General features: G+C 39.8%; 1 protein-coding gene across 1 annotated transcript in view; it reads left to right on the top strand.

The window, feature by feature from the left end:
* WDR49 (WD repeat domain 49) overlaps positions 1-19538 on the top strand; it is a 180397-nt gene that overhangs the window by 24761 nt on the left and 136098 nt on the right. The window contains exons 2-4 of the mRNA XM_036755673.1: positions 15359-15799; positions 16567-16743; positions 19080-19257. Of these exons, the coding sequence (XP_036611568.1) occupies positions 15359-15799; positions 16567-16743; positions 19080-19257 (796 nt within the window). The remainder of the gene's footprint in view (positions 1-15358; positions 15800-16566; positions 16744-19079; positions 19258-19538) is intronic.

Genomic DNA, 19538 nt, shown 5'->3' with positions numbered 1-19538 from the left:
AACCTGATATTTATATTGGCCTAAAGGTTTGTAAAATACTTTACATAGATTGTGTCATTTGGTCACTACAACAATGCAGTGAGGTGGTTGCTATTATTATACCATTTTACAGATAAGGAAACTGAGGGTGAAAGAGATAATGTGACTTGCCCAGCATCACATAGTTATAGAGGATTTAAATTGAAGTCTCTCAGACACCAAGTCTGGTGCCTTTTCTAAATACCATGCTGCCTCTCTGGGGAGAAAAAGTATCCCCATTGTTGTTTTTTGGAGATTCCACTGGGATTGAGACAGACATCTTAGCCTGGCTTATGGAGGATGGCAACCTGAGATCTTCAAACTTTTCCCCGTCACTCTCCATCAGTTAGGACTCTGGGCATGTCAGGAGGCAGGATGTGTAACTTGGGAGTCAGACCAGTCTGGGGTAGGTGGCAAGTTCTGGATTCCTTCCACTTTGGGCAAGTTCACCCGCCTGTGAGGCTGAGAACTGGCTTCATCCTCTGGTTTGTACAATTGTTAAAACAGCCCAGTGAATAAAGAGCCAGTTCCCGGGGTGCTCCTGGGAAGCTGATGGAGGGTACCAGGCATGTGCAGGCAGGCAGTGGCCATGCGGGGATGGAGCAGAGCAGCAGAGACCCCTGCTGGCTGGGTCCAGCACTGGAGGCTCCTCTAATCTGCAGTGAACATTCAACCTTACCCCTAGATCGAGAGGATGCTGGGACCCAATGCTGGACCTTCACTCTTGAGTATGTCACAATTGTTGGCACTATGAGCTTTAGGAAAAAAAAAGAATTTCGAGGGGCAGTGTCTTCTAGGTGCAGAGTTCTGCCAGCAGAAATTGTCATAGCTGATGACTGCTTAAATGTTAAAGCTTCATTCCTTTGTAGTAAAACACAGGCATCCATTTTTTGTTGAACGAATGAATGCAAAGTGATTTGTTTTTTTTTTTTTCTTTTACAATGGGATGTTTACTCAAAGACAGCAAGAGCAAACATTCTCCTCGTCTTTTCAGGGTATGTTCTTCCCTGGATGTTTGAGGGAGTATGCTCAAAACTTAGCTCAGTCCTTAGGCAGCATTGCTTCCCTCAAGGTCATGTCTAGATATAGCATACTGACTGCCAGAGGCATCCTTGGTTCCATTTTTGCTGGCATGAGTCCAGAAGCTCCTTTCCTGTGCCTTGGAACTTCCCTCTGTGTTGGTTGTGAAACCCAGACTGGATTTGGACTCCTAGGTTCTCTCTACTTCCTGCATATAGCAGAATAGAATGAATTAAAAGTCCTAGGACATAGGCTCATTTCTTCGGGCTATGTAGCTTCAGGAAGGGGAAACATGCTCTCTTACTGCATGCACCTTCAGCAGGGACCATAAGGAAAAGAATCACCCAGGCTCAATGGAGCAAAGAGGTAGCTGAAGCCAATTTAGACCTTTCTGAAGATGCTAACAATTCCAGCTGAATAACCAATTATGAAAGGCTCCTCCCAGCCATGTGCTTAGCCAACCAGAACTAGTGACAGAATGCCCACACACGCTCCATAATCTCTCCAAGTCATTTCCTTTATATAGTGTAATGAGTCTCCTTAGAAGGAAGCTCCCCAGTGTCCTCAACATGGAGAGGTTGCATTAGCCAAGCAAACCAATGGTGTCTGTGTATGGGTTCCAATTAAAACTCATTTATACTCTCTCTACTGTTTAAAAATTTTGCTATCAGCATATAGATAAGGTGCATGTTGGTTATATTATCCATTCCCTGATTCATAAAAGTCCTTTGGAGTCCCTGGAGAGGCATGAACATTGTCCCACACCTTGTTTCCCAATGACCTACAAGAAAGAATCTCAAGAGAGTCAAAGTGGAATGATCATTTAAATCATTTTTACATCATTTCCCACACATACAAGTAAAAATCACAATTATGCCCAAATATAAATTCAATATAAGTAACATTTCACAATGTTTGCCAAAGATTACTGCTTGATCATCACTCAACAAGCACCTGTCTTGTTTCTTGAATGGGCTTCCTCAATCCCAAAGCAAATGAAAAGAAAAAAGACAGAATCAGCTTCCAATCTTAGAATGAAACCTGGTCCATACTGAGTTTTCCAGACCATGTTGAGGTTTCCCCATGGGAATTTTGGACCTGCATTCACCTGGTACAAAACCCCTCATGCTCAGATGAAAAACCAAAGTGCCACCAATCCACTTGAATTTCTGGGTGAAGGGTGGGCTGCATCATTCTTTTTCTGTTTCACAGCCTAGCCTCCACCTTTTCTCTGGATCCACACTCACAAAGCAGATTCAGTTGAGTAACTCTCAAGAAAAAAGAAAATGAAGTTTCCTGTTTCAGAAAAGCTATGTCTTTATCCCAAGCCCAGTGTACTTAGGACTCTGTATTCAGAGATGAGGGACCTGAGATAGATTTGAAGTCACCCCTTCACTTTCTGGTGAGAAATTAACTCTTGTCGGTCAAAATTCCACCATGAATTCCTCAGGACACAAAACCACCTGACTGTGATCTACACAAAATTTCTTAGTGTCTCTTTCTATACAAGGTACATGTTTCAGCGATTCATCTAGCAACTGCTGTGGGGGTGAAAGACCAACACAAGCCCCACAACAAGAATGCTGCCAGCACAGGTTCTTTCAATCTGCTTTACTAAGGAAAGTAACATTAGGGGTTTAACAATCTTATTTCAATCCAATATACAAATATCATTCACTTAGTTCAGGAGAAAAAGCCAGCACCCCGAACTTCAGAGCAAATACAAACAAATTACAAACATACATTATAAACAGAGCAAATACAATGCATAGTTACCAAGAAACCATCAACATCTGGGTTGACGAGCCAGGAGGCTCTTAGAGCAGCTGCCCAGAGTCCCATGCCAACACTCCTCCAGGATTGAGAGCCTCAAGGGAGAACACCAACCTCTGGGTTTATATATCTTGTTCAGGGTCAAAGGTGAATCACATACGTGACTCACCCACATGACCTAAAAGCATCACAAAAATTCTACTTAAATCCATGTGGTCTAAAAAGCCTCTGATGTCACAAACATGTTACTCAAACCCATGCAAACTAGGCTTTCCCTTAAGGCAAGGAGGTCATCAAGGACTCCTAATTTAATCAAGGAAACAAAGGCCAAACTCTTCAAGGACACTTGACTGAATAAGTGCTAAAAGCCCTCCTTAATTACCCACATAGTACATTAAAATTTCTTAGAGCATTTTGTACCATGGGCCTTATAGGTCCAGGCAAATTTTGTCTGGATCCTTATCCCAAGGGGTCCCGCCAAGTTCCCCCAATGGATCCCTGCCACCATAAGAGTCATTCAAATAAATTCATAAACTCACCATGCAACACGTAGACTGATAAAAAATAGCAAAACAAGGTCAAATGTCCCCTAAAAAATGGGGAGCCTCCCTAGAAAAGTAATTAACCATTACAGCTTGCTTACTGGAGATTTCCAGGCTTGTAAGCAAACTTTATCCTATGAACTTGAAGGAGAAAAGGACCTCACCATAAGGTGAACAGTCTAGATCTGCTTAAAACCATGGAAATGATGAACATTTCCCAACCAGGCACTTGAAGCCTAGTGATATAACTCCTTTTTTCTCATATTAATATTAATGCTTATAAAGGATCCCATAATACAGCAAGCAATAGTAATTAAACATTCAACAAATGCAAAATTATTCAAATCATCTGAAATGGAGCCAAAGAGTGTGAGAATCACACATCAGAAAACTGACTGCACAATTTACAGCCTATTTTTTTAATTTTTAACTTTTGTGAATTTCTCTTGGCTCCCAGAAACTAAGGAATCCAAAATCGAGAGTCCCAGGTGAAGGATCTCTCCAGGACTCTGTGCCCTGGCACTAGTTCTTTGTGAGACAGTTGTTTAACACAGATAGTGTGCTGCTTGATCAGCTGCTGCTACGATAATGCAATTTGTTGCTTTAAAAGAATGGGTGCCAACTAGAGTAGAAGATATTTTCAAGACATAATTGTCTACTTTAAATGACTGTGGCTTTAATAATGAACGTTTGAAAGCAAATGATTGCATTTTGTTCAGATGGTACTAATACAATGCTGGGAAGAAAGTCTGGAGTTGCTCTGAAGTTAATAGAAAATTTTCATAAATTCATCACTAGTCATTGTTTAAATAATTGATTCCAATTATCACTTTATGATTCAATACCTGAAATAAAACCAATTAATCATTTTAAAATATTCCTGGATAAAATTTATCTTATTTAGCACCAATCTAGCAAAATCAATCTAAGTTAGAAATTATAGCTAAAAACCTTGAAATTAAAATTATTAAAATTATTCAATTACTGGAACTGAGATGGGCAGCATGCGGTTCATGAGCTGCTATTGCTGTAAGGCTCTAATATCCTGTGCTATATTCTTCTTCTTTTGGTTTGAGAAAGAGATTAGCCAGCGTTTATTTTCTGTGAGGCCTTGCTTTTTGATTGACATTCTTGAAGAATTTTCATTAATTTCAGCTGCATTGTAGTCAAGAGCAAATAACATTTGGAAAGTACAAAAATTAATCAAAAACGCTATAAGAGCTTTGGAAATTTAAAGACTGGTGTTGAAAACATGAATCTCAAGTCAAAGATTTGATTAAGTCAGATATGTTTAAAGATATTCCTTTTAATAAAGATAGTGTATTTCCTAGGAATGTTACTAGAAAATATAATTCAACCCATGAATTTACATTTTATTGGACAGAAAAAATAATGAAAGTATTTTGAATTATTTTGATTTCTTAGACCCATTTACTTGGCCTTATGAAGAACTATTTTCACCGTGGATATATGGTAAAAAAAGTTGTATGATTTCAGTGAAATTTTAAAACATGAAATAGATTTGAATGATTTTTGAAATTTTGTGGATAATAATATAGAATCAAGCAGTGTTCTAATCCCTGCAAAAAGCTAAAAAGATAGCTGGCATTATTGCAATATGAGAGAAGTTTCAGTTTAATAAATATAATTTGGATGAGGGTGAGAAATAGTTACATAGCAGATTTAATGGCAATAAGTTTATTGGAAAAAGAGTAAGTAGATTGGAATGCAACCTTGCTTGTCAAATTGTGGTTGAATCGCCATGGTAGGTTGATATGGATACAAGAGTTCACAAAAATCAACAAAAACATTCTGTGAGAATCAATTGGCTATATGTAATTTACAATAAGGGGTGTTGAATACTTTATTATTTGCAAATTGTGTGCTATGCTTTATGTAAGTAAAATTTATAGTAAATATACACACATGCTTACATACATGCATACATAACATACATTTTTTTTCTTGGAGAGCCATGTTGTTAAACATTTATCAGTACACACTGTGTGAAGGACCCAGTTTTATCCTAGATAAACCCCTATGTCTAGAGAGATACCCTAAATGTAACTCTCTCAAGGCCATCACCCCTCTAGGTTCCAAGGGGTAACCCTTAGGAGTTGGATGCTTCTCTAATGTCATTGGGTTGAGCTCCAATTGGCTTTGTTCCCCCACTGTTTTAATCCCTTAAGATCAATTGTTGCAAAGGGTTATTTAGTTCAAAGATAAAACCAGAACAAAAACATAAATATTGGCCACCCCCACAGCCCCCAACACCTTGAGACATGCTCTCCTCTATACCACCAAAGTGTCTAGGAGAGTAGGCTCAAAACTCATCCGGGTTTCAACATAGCATCATTCTCCCCAGTTCATGTCCAAATTCAGCATGCCTATTGGATGAACCCCCATCTCAGCTATGTCTATGAAAGTCTCTCACAATCAGAGCTCCCCAGGCCACTAAGGGGATTCATCCTAGAATCTGATTCCTGGATTCATGTGACTTGCTCTCCTGACCAAGGTTGGAGACCCTACTTTCTGCACCAAGAACAGGAAAAAATGAAGGGAGAAGGCAAGGATCTCTCTGGGGAGTTCTGGCTTCAGAGGGGGAAGAAGATCTGCATGGTCTCTCACTGAATGCCATGAGCAAAAGGCACCAAACTCCTCCAGATACAAATGAGCAAAAAAGAGCACAGAGATCTTCTAATGAACTGGGAATCGATTATATTGTGCATTTGAATAGAGGGGCAGGGTGTTGCAGTAAAAAGAGTCCTGGACTCTGGGTTCGAATATTGACTCTTTTACATTGGTTGGTTGACCAGGGAAAATTGTTTAACCCTTTTGAGCTTGTTTCCTACTTTATGAGATGGCAATCCTATTCCTTGTATAAACTGCCTTCTAGGGCTGTTCTGAGGGAAGTCAGAGGAAATGAGTTCAAATCTTGTTTCTGTCCCCTACTGTATGACCTTACACTAGTCACTTAAATTCTGAGCCTCAGTTTCCTCATCTGTAAAATGAAGTTGAACCAGATGCCCTTGACTAGTCCCTGCCAGCTATAGATCTATCAACCTAAAAAAAAGTATTGTACAAATGTAAACTAAGAGCTTTCGGTACAGTTACTTGCATGTTGTCTTCCCCATTAGATTGTGATCTACTTGAAAGCAGGGGCTATGTTTTTTTTATTTATTTGTTTTATTTTATTTTGTTTGTTTTCATATCCCCCAGAGCTCAGCACAGTTCCTGGCAGATAGTAGGAGCTTAATACACGTTTAGTGATTGGTTGACCATAGATTTAAATACCATAAGTTATAAATTTATTGTGCTTTGTGCTGGGCCTGACTCAGATTGGCCTCCTGGTAGTTTAGGTCCAATATTGGAATGAAATGAGACACTTGCAGGTCATCTAATGGTTATCAAACAAGAGGATTACTTAGCTGTAGGGAGGGAAGAACAGTTAACAAGGATATTCTGTGAGGACATCACATGGATTTAGCTGAGCAGAGCTTCTCACCATTTGTCCTGTTCTTGGTCCATACTCAGAAGTCTCAGAGCTGGAGCTTCTCATGGCCTTTTATACTCAGGTAAGCAAGAAGCAATGTTAGTAAATGGAGCCTATTTCCTTAGTCAAGCAGAGTCTCTGTACTTCTTTTTTTTTTTTGGAGGGGGAAGGCAGGGCAATTGGGGTTAAGTGACTTGCCCAAGGTCACACAGCTACTAAGTGTGTAAAGTACTTCTTAAGAAAAAGAATGAGTCTAACTGGAATGGGCAGCTAGGTGGCCCAGTGGATAGAGTGCTGGGCCTGAAGTCAGGAATACTCATCTTCATAAATTCATATCTGGTTTCAGTGACTTACTAGCTGTTTGATCCTGGGCAAGTCACTTAGCCTTGTTTGCCTCAGTTTCCCCATCTGTCAAATGAGCTAGAAAAGGAAATGACAAACCACTCCAGTATCTTTGCCAGGAAAATCCCAAATTGGGTCACCAGGAGTCCAAGAAGACTACTTAACAAAACAGCAACAAAATCCCTTGCTGATGTAGGCTGCAATGGTATTTGTTCCAGTATATGTAGGTGCTTCTGAGATCAATGGTACATAAACACCCACACTCAGGAAGTGAAGAGTTGCCAGTAAAAGTCACACTTTGGGGAGATTCTACTGACATTTTCCAAACTGGCTCCTTGAACTCAGTAATGCCCTGAATAAATGAGTGAGAAGTACTTTTCAAGCAAGTGGCAGTAAAAGGTACTGGACTGACCACAATCCCTAGGGGAATGATTGACAGCAATAGCACCAAATGTTGCCCTCTATGTCAAGTGTGGTCAAGGTTACGGAGTGGACAGGCCTTGAAGGCTGGGCCCTTGTCAAAAATGGTTTGTATTCACCCTGTACAGGCTGATCCTACCAACGTATAAAACATTCCTTGGATTTGATTGCCTGTACTATTCCGAAAAGAGCAAATGAGATTATCCCAGGCTTTCAGCCCCTACAATCCGGCAATTTCCAACACTAAAATAATTTTCAATAGGTGTCTGTCAGAGTGGTTTTCTATTTCCAGACATGAAAATGAAACCCTAGTATGCTTGAGGAAAATTCTCGGGGCTTTGCTTTGGAAGTATTATTTCATTAAGATGATGACCAAATAGATAAATATGTGTGACTGGTGTAATTTGCATGGAACAATTTACAAACCGTCAGTGTTGACTCAGTTTTCAGCAACCAATGGCGACATTGCCTCAGGCCAAGGATTCCTGGTTGTAGTTCTTTGAATGATTTTTTTTCCCTTTCATAGTCATCATATTTTCCCTAGATAATCATACATCCTCCTACAATATTTCTTTTCCTCTATTTAATATCAGCATCTTGAAATTATTGTGCTCACTTTGGAAATCTCGGAACAAAAATTATAGAATTCCCAAATAAATGAGAGCTCTGAGTGGAGGATAGGTTTATAAATCATTCCTCCCCAAAATGATGGGATAAAATACAGTATTTTTTCAGGGACAACATTCGCCCCAACCTGGTCCTTCATCTTTTGTTGTTTAATAGATCAAATGACTTGACATTTTTCATCATCAATTGTTCACTGACTGCACACAATGTAGAATATCAAAATATGAGTCATGTTACGGTGACATCATGTCTCTTCTGCTTCTCTTTCTACCACTTGAATGAGTCCTTCTTGGTTTCCTTTATGGATTCCTCTTTCCTCTTCCTTCACTTATTCCAAGACTCTGTCCTGGATCATATTCTCTTCTCTCTTTCTTGGTAACCTCATCCATTCCCATGACTTCAATTCTTACCACCATGCGAATGATTTACAAATCCATCTCACTAACCAAGTTACCTCCCCACCCCCATGAGCTCCAGTCCTACATTTCTAGCTTCCAACGACCTCTCTCTGGATATACAGCCAGACTACCAAACTTAACATGCTCAAAACTGAACTTTTGATTTTCCTTACAAGACTTCCTTGGGTTGAAGTAGATAGTCACTAGAGTTCCTTCTAAATCTAGATTTCTGTGGTTTTGTTATCCTTAACCATTTTATTATCTTAATAGTAACAACCACTTTCAAAGTTGCCCAGGACAAAATTCTCCATTATCTTTGGCTTTTCTCCCTCACATTCTACCTCCAGTCATTTGCCAAGTCTGAGTGGTTTCATCTCTGCAATATGTTCTGCACCCATTGAATTTTGAGAGAAGGTGATGATCTTGGTCAGAGGTGTCAAACATGGTGGCCTTCTGCACCCATTGAACTTTGAGGGAAGATGATGATCTTGGTCAGAGGTGTCAAACATAATGGCCCTCAGCACTCTTGAGTGTAACCCAACCAGATTAAAATGCAATTGAGACATATTTAACAAAAGAAATACAAATATAAAACACAATTTTAACAGGTAATTTTCTATGCAAATATTGACCAGCAGAGATCTTTTCATATGGTTGAGCAGCCCCTGCTTCTATGTGAGTTTGAAATCATGGATGTAGGTGGTGGCAGTGGTTTGATTCACCTGTCTTTGCCTCAGGGTGTATTGCAGCTTTAACTATGTTCACCTGTCTCCCTATTGGTGGCAATTGATTGGTGTTTGGTAGGGATGGCTGGTTCCTATTCCATAGATATTTTTAACCAGTAGCAAATTGTTTTAATAACAACTGTTTTGTAGTATGCTTTGAGATCTGATACTGCTAGGCCCCTTCATTTCCATTCTTTTTCACTATTTTGCTTGATATTCTTCACATTTTCTTCCTCAAGCTATTTGATTGGTATGATAGTACATTAATTGTGGTAGCATTGTCACTTTATTATATTGGAATAGTCCAAACATGAGCAATTAGTGACGATATAGGGTAGTGAAAAGAACATTGACTCTGGACTCAGAGGGCTGGGATTCCAATGCCACCTGTGATGTTTACTGCCTAAGTGACCTTGGAAAAGTTACTCCATCCCCTTGTGTGGCCTCAATTTCTTCATTGGTAAAATGAAAGTGTTAGACCAAATGGCCTTTAAGGTTCTTTCTAGCCTTATAGGTGTGATCCTATGATGACTCTGATTATTTGAGTCTGTCTTTATTCCTGAAGAGAATGTTTGCTAATTGTATTTATGTAATTCTTGTGGTGTCTTAGTAAGTGGACACCAAAATAGTCTACACATTCTGTAGCTTTATTGAATGAAATTTATATTTCTATCTCTTGGATTTTTTGTTGGCAATATAGAGAATGGGTAATAATTTTGTGGATTTGCTTTATATCGTGCTATTTTAATTAAGTTATAAATTGTTTCATTCAGTTTGCTGAGTATCTAGGATTGTCTCCATGACACATGGATGGCATGATCATCATGTCATCTGAAAAAGGTAATAACTTTTCTCCATTTTGCCTGTGGGTATACCTCTTCAATTTATTTTTCTTTTCTTATTGCTATAGGAAGCATTTCTAGAGCTATATCAAATAATAATGGTGACAATGGATATCCTTAATTAGTGGATAGAGAGCTGGACTTGGAGTCAAAATTTCTAGTCAGCTCTGGTCTTTTCATTAAAAATGATTGAAAGTCCTTTATTCTGTAAAAGGTTCATTCTTTCTCACAGAGGATTATACTCAGTTTTTTCTGGGTAAGTTGTTACTGGATGTATGCTTTTTTTCTTTTGCCTTTTGGAAATAACCTATTCCAAGATTTTCTTTCCTTAAGAATAGTTGCTACTCTTTCTTAATGGCGCTTACAGTAATTTTTCTTTGACTCAGAAGTTCTGTATTTTGACTATCACATTCCTATGTGTTTTTGGTTTGAGATTTCTTTGACGAGATGGTCAATGAATTATTTGTATTTTCATTTTGCCTTTTGGTCTAATAGATATAGGGAATTTCCTTTTATGATGTCCTATTTTATAATTTCAGGTGTTTTGCTTGGTCATAATTTTAGGGGAATCATATGATTCTTAAATCAACACTCTTTGGTCTGTTTTCCAGGTCAGTTTACATATCCCTATCTCTGCCTCTACATCTACATCTATCTGTATCTCAATACTCTATATCAATATCTAACTATATACATATATACATATATAGCATGCAAATGTGAATGTACCTAACATCTGAATAGTAGATACCTTGTGTTTTATTCTATTTTTTCAACATTTTTATTTTGTTATCGTATTTCCTGTCTCAAAGAGTCATTGAGTGCCATTTTCTTCATTTTGTTTTTCAGAAAGTTCAATATTTGTGTTATACTTTCCGGCATCTATGCTAAGTCATTCTCCTTTATATTTTTTCTCCCAATCATTTTATTTTTAATATCCTTCTTAAAATATCTTGCTTCATTTCTTTCGGTCATTGTAATATCTGTGGTGACCAAGCTATTTATTTCCTCTGAAGCTCTTGTGGTTGCAGAATTAATCTTTTTTCCCCCTGGGTTTATCTCCTCCGCTTCTCTCGACCCTTAATATTTATTCATCATACTCACTGTTTTCTTCTGTTTATTCACATTTTCAACCTCAGTTCTTTTTTTTTAATTTTTTTTTGAGGTGGGAAGGTAGGGCAATTGGGGTTAAGGGACTTGCCCAAGGTCACACAGCTAGGAAGTGTGTCAAGTGTCTGAGGTCAAATTTGAACTCAGGTCCTCCTGACTCCAGGGCTGGTGCTGTACTCACTACTCCACCTAGCTGCCTCTTCAACCTCAGTTCTTCAGATTTTGAGTTTGAGCCAGTCCCCTTCAACACTCTTGGATAGATTATACAAGCTTCGTTTGTTTCTGTCCTCTCTGTCAGATAAGAATGAATGCCACTGATGCTGCTGATTTGGATTGATCAAGTGGTATCAGGTCCCACCCACATCCTTAGTTCCTGACTCTGTCTCAGTTTCTTAGTCATCCATAGTAAGTTCTGGCCTTGGTTGGTATCTGCCTTCTTTTCCTTGAACTTTCTCATGTCAAGAGTTGATTCCGTCTGTTGCTATAGCCCCGACAGTCCCCAAAGGAATATTGGAGATGAAGCTTGTCTCAGGTGGTGGTACCTAGGTACTAAGTTTTGGACTTGTCTTCCACTGCAGCTTTCAGGCCCAAGAAGGGTGCATGACTGGGTCCTACATCCCTGTGCATTATTGACCCATGGGAGCTATTTCTCTCCCCACATCTTTTTCCGATAGGTCAGAGCTGGAATCTAGTTTCAGGCCCCTGATTACTGAAGCTTACACTTGCTTCAGTCCCCCTGGTTAGCATGTTGGCTGGTTTCAGGCCCCTTTATTGGAGTTTTGTTATGTCTTCTTTGGCACAGATTGGATAGAAGAGTTTATTTCTGTTTATTTTGGGTTTCTTTATTACTGTTTTTATTTTCTGGAGTCTTTTTTTAGATATTTTCTAGGATTTATGTGGGAGAGCTAGGCTTGTCTACAACTTACCAAATTGTCATCATAAGCACAATTCTCCCATTCTCTTTTTCATTTTAGTTCCATTGTCATAATTCAGGTCTTCATTACCTTTTAATAATAATAACAATAATAATGATAATAACTAACATTTGTATAGTTCTTACTATGTGCCAGGCATGTGCTCAGGACTTTACAATTATTATCTCATTTGAGCTTCACAATCACCCTGGAGGTATGTGCTTTTATTATCCCCACTTCACATTTGAGGTAACTGAGGCAAGCAGAGGTTAAGTCATGACTTAAGTGGCCTTGTTAAACAAAGTGTATATACAAAGGAAAGAAAAAAAAATGATGTTACCCAAGGTCACACAGTTTGTAAGTGTCTGAGGCCAGATGCGAACTCCGGTCTTCCTGACTCAATGCCCAGCATTCTATTTGTTATGCCACCTTTTACTTGGACTGTTACAAATACATTAATATGAACAAATATATTTTCAAAAAGCATATGTCAAAACACTGTGCTAAGTGCTGGGGATATACATAGAAAAGTAAGATTGTCCTCTCATCTCAAGAAATTCAAATTCCAATGGGAGAGACAACATATATAGATGGTTGTACCTGCAAGTCAGATGTATGGTAATATAGCCACTTTCATATTTTTTTTGGCCAATAAAATCATATCCATTTCTGATGTTGAGCCATTTGGCAGTGCCAAGAACTTTGGGATGACAACTATCTTTTCTGAGTCTTCAGCGGTGCTGGCTTCAGCACTCAAGGAAGCAAATGTCAGGGTGTGTATCCATGTCAGTTATTTCCCAGGACAATGGTGGTGGGGCCTGGGTTGGAAGCAGGCCCAGTAGGTGGAGGGAGTTGACATGCCCAGGGCTTTTGGGTTATTCAGCCTGTCAGGGGTAGTTGGTACTAGGGAAGATAGGCCCCCTCTCCATAGCAGTTGCTTTCTGGGGGATGGCTATAGTGGCTGGGCTGGAGGCATGACTGGTGGTCTGGAGATGCCACCAGTGCCAGAACTGTTGGGTTCAGGGTCCTTGGCACTGGCATCTGAAGGGAGGTAGTGGTGGTCATTTGACTTGCCAGACACATGCTGCTTCATCTAGGCTGCCTTGCTTGCCCAATAGGATAGACTCTTAACACGGTCTCTCTTCTAACGGTCTCTCTCTCCCTCATCACTCTACTCTTCACGTAGTTGAATTGGAAAAAATGAATCAATAAGCCTGTTAAAGGATCTTTATAATGCATGTCTGATCAAGTCACTTGCCTACTCAAAACGCTTCAGTGGTTGCCATTTGACTATCAAATAAAAGTTACACCCTTTAATTTGGCATTTGGATAGGAGGGTGTGGTGTAACAGATGGAGGGCTAACTTTGGAGTCATGAGGACTTGGGACCTGCCTCTGACCAGTGGCCAGTCACTTAGCCACTCAGTGTCCAGGCAACCCTCCAAGACTAGAAGTCGCAGCTGAGTTGCTGAGATGTCTTCATTTAAGGAGTTTCTTCCCTATTAGTTCTCTACAGCAAAGGTGTCAAATTCAAATGGAAATGGGGACCACAAAATGGGCCATGAAATTGTACATAGGATCCCTGCAGGCCACATATTGATGTAGAAAACGACACATTTATGCAATTTTTTATTAATAAATTAACACACTAAAGCCGTATAGGAATTACATTTTAGTTTGGTTTGGGTTGTACTTGGGAGTGTGTGGACTGAATGGGACAACAGTGAAATCATAGATCCTGAGCCTCTCTCTTCCCACCTTACACAAAAGATGAACTGAGGAGATGTACATAAGGCACTTTGCAAAGTGCATATTCCACACCAGGAGTTCCTCCACATAATAAAAACTGTATTTTTAGAATCCTTTACTGTTTGCAAAGTCATGTATCACTCTCTTCGTCATCATCACCATCATCATCACCATCATCATCACCATCATCATCATCACTACCACCACCGATATGCATCTACTACATGCCAGACATCGTGCTAAGCACTAGGGATAAAAAGAAAGGCAAAAACCTCATCCCTGGCCTCAGTGAGCTCACAGGGTAATGGAAGAGATTGTGCAAATGGCTAAGTATGATCAAAATATATTCAGTATAAACTAGATGGAATCTCAGTGAAGACATTAGAAATAAGAGTGAGGGGGTCAATATCTCATCTGGTTCCCACAACAGCCCTATGAGGTGGATGCCATTATCCCCATTTTATAGATGAGGAACTGAAAACAAGAGGTTACATGATTTGCCCAGTGCCAACAGCTAGTAAATGCTTGAAGCAGAATTCAAACATATCATTGAAATAGCCAGTTAACACCAAAAGCTTGCTTTTAGGGTCCTTCGCTACCTATCTCCAATCCTTCTTTCCAGTCTTATTTCACATGATTCTCCATCCTATATTCTACAACCCAACAAAACTGGGCCCCTTGCCATTCCCCAAACTTCTCTCTCCCTGAGTCATTGCATACACCATCACCTACTTTGGGAATGGAATTCTCCTTCATTTCTACCAAACATTTTTTTCCTCTTCCTTTAATTCTAAGCTTAAATTCCATATCTTCCATGATGCCTAACCTGATTGCTCTCAACCACAAGAAATCTAATGCTTCTTTAATATTTCATGCCTGTCAACTTAACCTGTCCTATTTACATAGTCATGTTTTAATTTAGAGGGGTGTGTGTGTGTCTTCCTCAGATCCCTTGTTTGTGGAATGGAGGTAATTCTATGTTCTTGAAAAATGGTTGAGGGAATGCAAGTTCTGACTGGACCACAAAAGTTGGAAAAGACTTTGGGTATGGTTCCAATGAAAGACTGTATGCCACTGTCTGAGAGATACTCATCTTCAGAACACCTCATCTGGTGCCATTATGGTGCTTTTTTTTAGCCACAGCACTTCTGGAAGACTGTCTCCTAAAGTTTGTATCTGTGGATCCTTGATTATAGATCCTTCAAGTATAGAAATATAAGCTATTTGTAGACATTTCTTTCACAAGCTCCTTGAGGACAGATGCTCTTCTGTTTATGTCTTTGCATCCTTAGTACCTAATATCATTTTTTACACATGGTAGGAAGTCTAAAAAATGCTTGTTGATTTGAACTGAATCTCATACAAGTTGCTTTATCCTTTTTGAAGCCCCCAGGGTCAGATCACAGAGTATGTATGACCAGAGAAGAGTTTATGGAGAGGATGCCAGAAGTCCTTGGCCATGGGACCAAGGAAGAATATGGAGAATTGTTTGATAAAGTTGATGTGGCCCAGGATGACAGCATTACTTGGGACAAGCTTATCTCCTTGATACTGTTGAACCTCAATGAGAAAGATGAGCGAGCCAAATCTGCAGTGATTCCCCAATGGAAGGACCCTCAGCTGCTCCCAACGATACACAAAGATGCTATCCAGAAAGTCGTCTTCTTGAAAAGTTCAAGCCGTTACCTGACTGTAAGCAAGGAAGGTTTGCTTGGGGTTTGGGAAGAGAATTTAAAACTTCAAGAAAAAGTTCCTATAACTTCAGATGCTATCAAGCTAAAAAACCTGTGGGTGACAAGCCTAGTTCCTCTGGAAAATGTAAACAAGGTACAAAGATTTTTTTTTAATGACTGCAGGGCTTTTTATATGACAAGGTTTAGAGAGAGAAAGATGGATGGAGAGACAGAGATAGACAGACAAAGCATTTATTCAGCAGTTACTACATCATAGGCACTGTGCTAAATATACTTGACAAGCAATTATCCAGTTTTTGCTTAAAGGCCTCAAATGAAGAAGAAGTCATTCAGTAAGTGATAAGGCCACTGGATTTTGAGGTCAGACAACCTGGATTCAAACTTGTCTTCTGCAACTTGTGTGATGATAAGTAGCTCATCTAACCTTCCCGAGCCTCACATTCCTTATCTGTACAAATGAGCTAGTTAGACCAGATAATTTCTAGAGTCCCTTCTAGCTACAGGGCTGTGATCACTTGACCTCCCAAAGCAGCCATGCCACTTTAGGCCATTTCTGATTATTAGGGATTATTCATTATATCAAGTCCAGTTGACCTTTCAGTTATTTCTACCCATTGCTCCTCTGAGGCCAAGCAGAAATCTTATTCCACTTTCACACGGCAACCCTTCAAATAGTTGAAAGTGTCTATTGTGGCCCAGCACAAGTTTTCTCTTCTCCAGATTAAACACACCCATTTCAGGACCACAAGAGACCTCATGGGTCATTTAGGCCCACCTCTGCAGTACCCAGCTCTGTGGACTAGATTTTCTGCTTATATCCAGGCATACTGAATTAAACTGAAAGCTCTCTCTCTCTCTCTCTCTCTCTTTCTTTCTCTCTCTCTGCCCTTCTAACCCTAGATAGCTGTGGCTTCCACAAGCAAAGAGATTTGTTTCTATGACCTGCTCTCTAATAAAGAATTCCCTTGTCAATATAAGCTGCAAGGCCTTGGGAGCACACCTGTATGCATGCACTATTGGTATAATCCTCAGGATGCTAATGAATCAGTGCTCACTTTTGGGGACATAGCTGGAAAGGTAAGTGAAGGCTCTTTGGGTAAGAGAGAAAATGATAGATTTAATACACAAATACACACACAGACACAGACACACGCACCCATCTGTAACCAAAAATTAGGTTGGAAGTGGGATGGTGGCTGGACACTCTACCATGGAACAGCATTAGAGATGATAAAATCCCAGGCAAGTGTTTGAAATAGATTTATATTGGATCATACAGTGCTTACTGTCTCCTGATGCCATAGCCTTATGAATATGTATAATTTTTCCAAGGTTTGTAGAGAAGTCGCAGAGTTGGTAAGGATCATTGAGTCCAACTCATCTCTAAACTCGTACTTAAAAAGAATGATCTCTTAGAATCCCTTCTCTTCTTGCTAGATTTGGCTCAATGTTCCAGCCCAGCAGGAATTTTCTGGAACTTGATTTTGTCATTCAATGTGTTAGCTATCTCTCTAAGCTTTGTTTCGCTTTCAAATGTGATTAGCATGCATTTATTCCTCTTTCTATATGTCAGTGGGGAAAAAATGCTAAGTGGCACAGGCTTAGGTTTCCTTAGGGTGCTGATGTAGCCTTGGAGTCAGGAAGACCTGAATTTCTTAACCTTTTTCTTCCTCAGTTTCCTCAATCACAAAAATGGGGATAATGATAGAATTTCCCTTCCAGGGCTGCTGTAAAGAGCGGATGTGATGATATGTGTGAAAAACTTTGTGAACATTAAAGTAGAACATGAATATTAGCTATTATTATGATGATGATTTCCTTTTGAGTTTACGTCAAACCGTTAATGATTACTCTTTGAATCTCATCAAGTTTAAAGTATTTGTTAGGCTTGTGTCATGGTGGAGAACTCTTCTATTAGATGCTAATATCAAGAAACTTGACATATTAGAAATCTACTTTTTCTCTACTTTGAAATGAATAGTCCCAAGATTGGACTGTCTTTATGAGAGCAGCATTTCTTCCATAGTAGTTCTCGTTGGCTGTTGTAGACAGAACTGCACTTTCAGGCCTGAGTCTAGCCAGACTAACATAGTGCCAATTTCTCATTGGCCTGACCTCCTTGGCCCAGTTCACTGATTCCTTCCTGCCACCCACAGACAGACACATACCAGCAGGAATAAGTACTTTCTCTGTAGCAAAAAGTATGGCGTTCCTCTTCCTCAGTCCAGCGACTAAGGTTTGGACTCACATGGCAAAACCTATACTGCCACTCAAGGGCAGGGCCCTAAGTGTCAATGGTTTGAGTTTCTCAGGGCACCAGGCCTGGCATATGCTCCATACTTGATTCATACTTCAAGTCTTTATGATATTATAAGAAGGAGAGGGGCTGATCAGAGCCATTCGTATAGGAAGGGTTTGGGTGTTTTGCTGCTCCAGAATGGGGAGGTGACTCATTTGTAGTTCTGGTATCTGATCATGTCTGTAGCACTAAACTCTGGGGCTCTTGCCCTGTGGAGTTGCCCATAGCCTTCAGATAAGGAATGCTCTTAGCTGTTGACAGTATTTAGCCCAGAATCTGGGGGGAGTCCCATGAGCCTTTTGCTACTGGACAGAGTTCATGAAGAATAGTAGAGTCATTGACTAGGAGCTCTTTTGTGTCTAGAGGAAAGCACTACAAATCGTACTCAGGTGAAGATGCACAGAAAATTAGAAATTAAGGGACAGATTCTGGTATACTGGTATAAAGCCACTGCTGATGTGGCCCAAAGGAGAAGGGTGAGTTGAAGGGAGAAGCTCACTTTTGCATCTAGTATCTTCCTGTTTTAACCAATTATTGCTGTCAACTAGGCACCCAGCTTTTTTGTTCTATGTTCTTGAAAGAGTTCAATTGCTTTCAGTAACCTTTAATCTTTGCACCTTGAGGCAAAGTGCCATTTGCCCCACCTTAGTTATACCTGGGAAAGCCAGGATCTGGGGGTTGGAGATTTTCAGTGTGATGACTTGAAGCAGGCTACCCCTCTTTCTTCCCTACCCATTGTATTCCTGCCTCCAGATAATGTTTGGATGACCTCTGATGTAGTCTGCCCAGCTGGCCTCTTCCATAACAATGAATGATGTTCCACCTTGGCATCTGGAGCTTCAAGGATGTTTTATAAACCCATATCAAATTTTGCTCATGCTCAGAGGTCAGATGTGCTAAGTCTGTTTAACTAAGCTTTATAGCTCTTTCCATTCTTAAAAGAATCATAAGTCAACTTTCCTTAAATAAAATGGTAAAGAATTTGATATTAACATTTAAATCCCCTGCACACAATGAATTTTTAACAATGTAGTATTTTCATGCTGCAATTTCCCTTCTCACCCTCCCTCCCCACACACACATAACATCCATTTCAATGTCATCTTTGGCTCAGGTTCGAGCAATCTCCTTCAGTACGGCCTTGATCTCCTTGTTTGAAAGGCCAGCAATGAGTTCTTCTGAAGATGAGGAAACCACGGTGACCATTACCTGGGCAGAATTGGTATCTGGCCATCACAAATGCTGTTCAACATTAGAGCACAGACATCATAACCAAGAGTGGGTCCGGCAAGGTATGGAATTTGAACCACATCATGAGAGACAGAAAAGATTCCCCTGCAACTCTGTGCAATTTGTACTTCGATTTGATTCCATTTAATTTGTTAATAATGTATTAAGTGCTTACTGTGTCCCTGTGTCTGAGGCACAGTGTTAGATAGCCTGGAATATGAGAGAGAGAGAGAGAGAGAGAGAGAGAGAGAGAGAGAGAGAGAGAGAGAGAGAGGGAAGTTGAAAGGAAGGAAGAAAGCAAGGAAGGAAAGAAGGAAGGAAAAAAGAAAGAGGAAGGGAGGAA

This window comes from Trichosurus vulpecula, chromosome 4 (genome assembly GCF_011100635.1).
Source record: "Trichosurus vulpecula isolate mTriVul1 chromosome 4, mTriVul1.pri, whole genome shotgun sequence".
In the NCBI taxonomy this organism is placed as follows: Eukaryota; Metazoa; Chordata; class Mammalia; order Diprotodontia; family Phalangeridae; genus Trichosurus; species Trichosurus vulpecula.
Note: the sequence above shows the minus strand (reverse complement) of the source record. Positions and strands in the feature narration are given on the sequence as shown.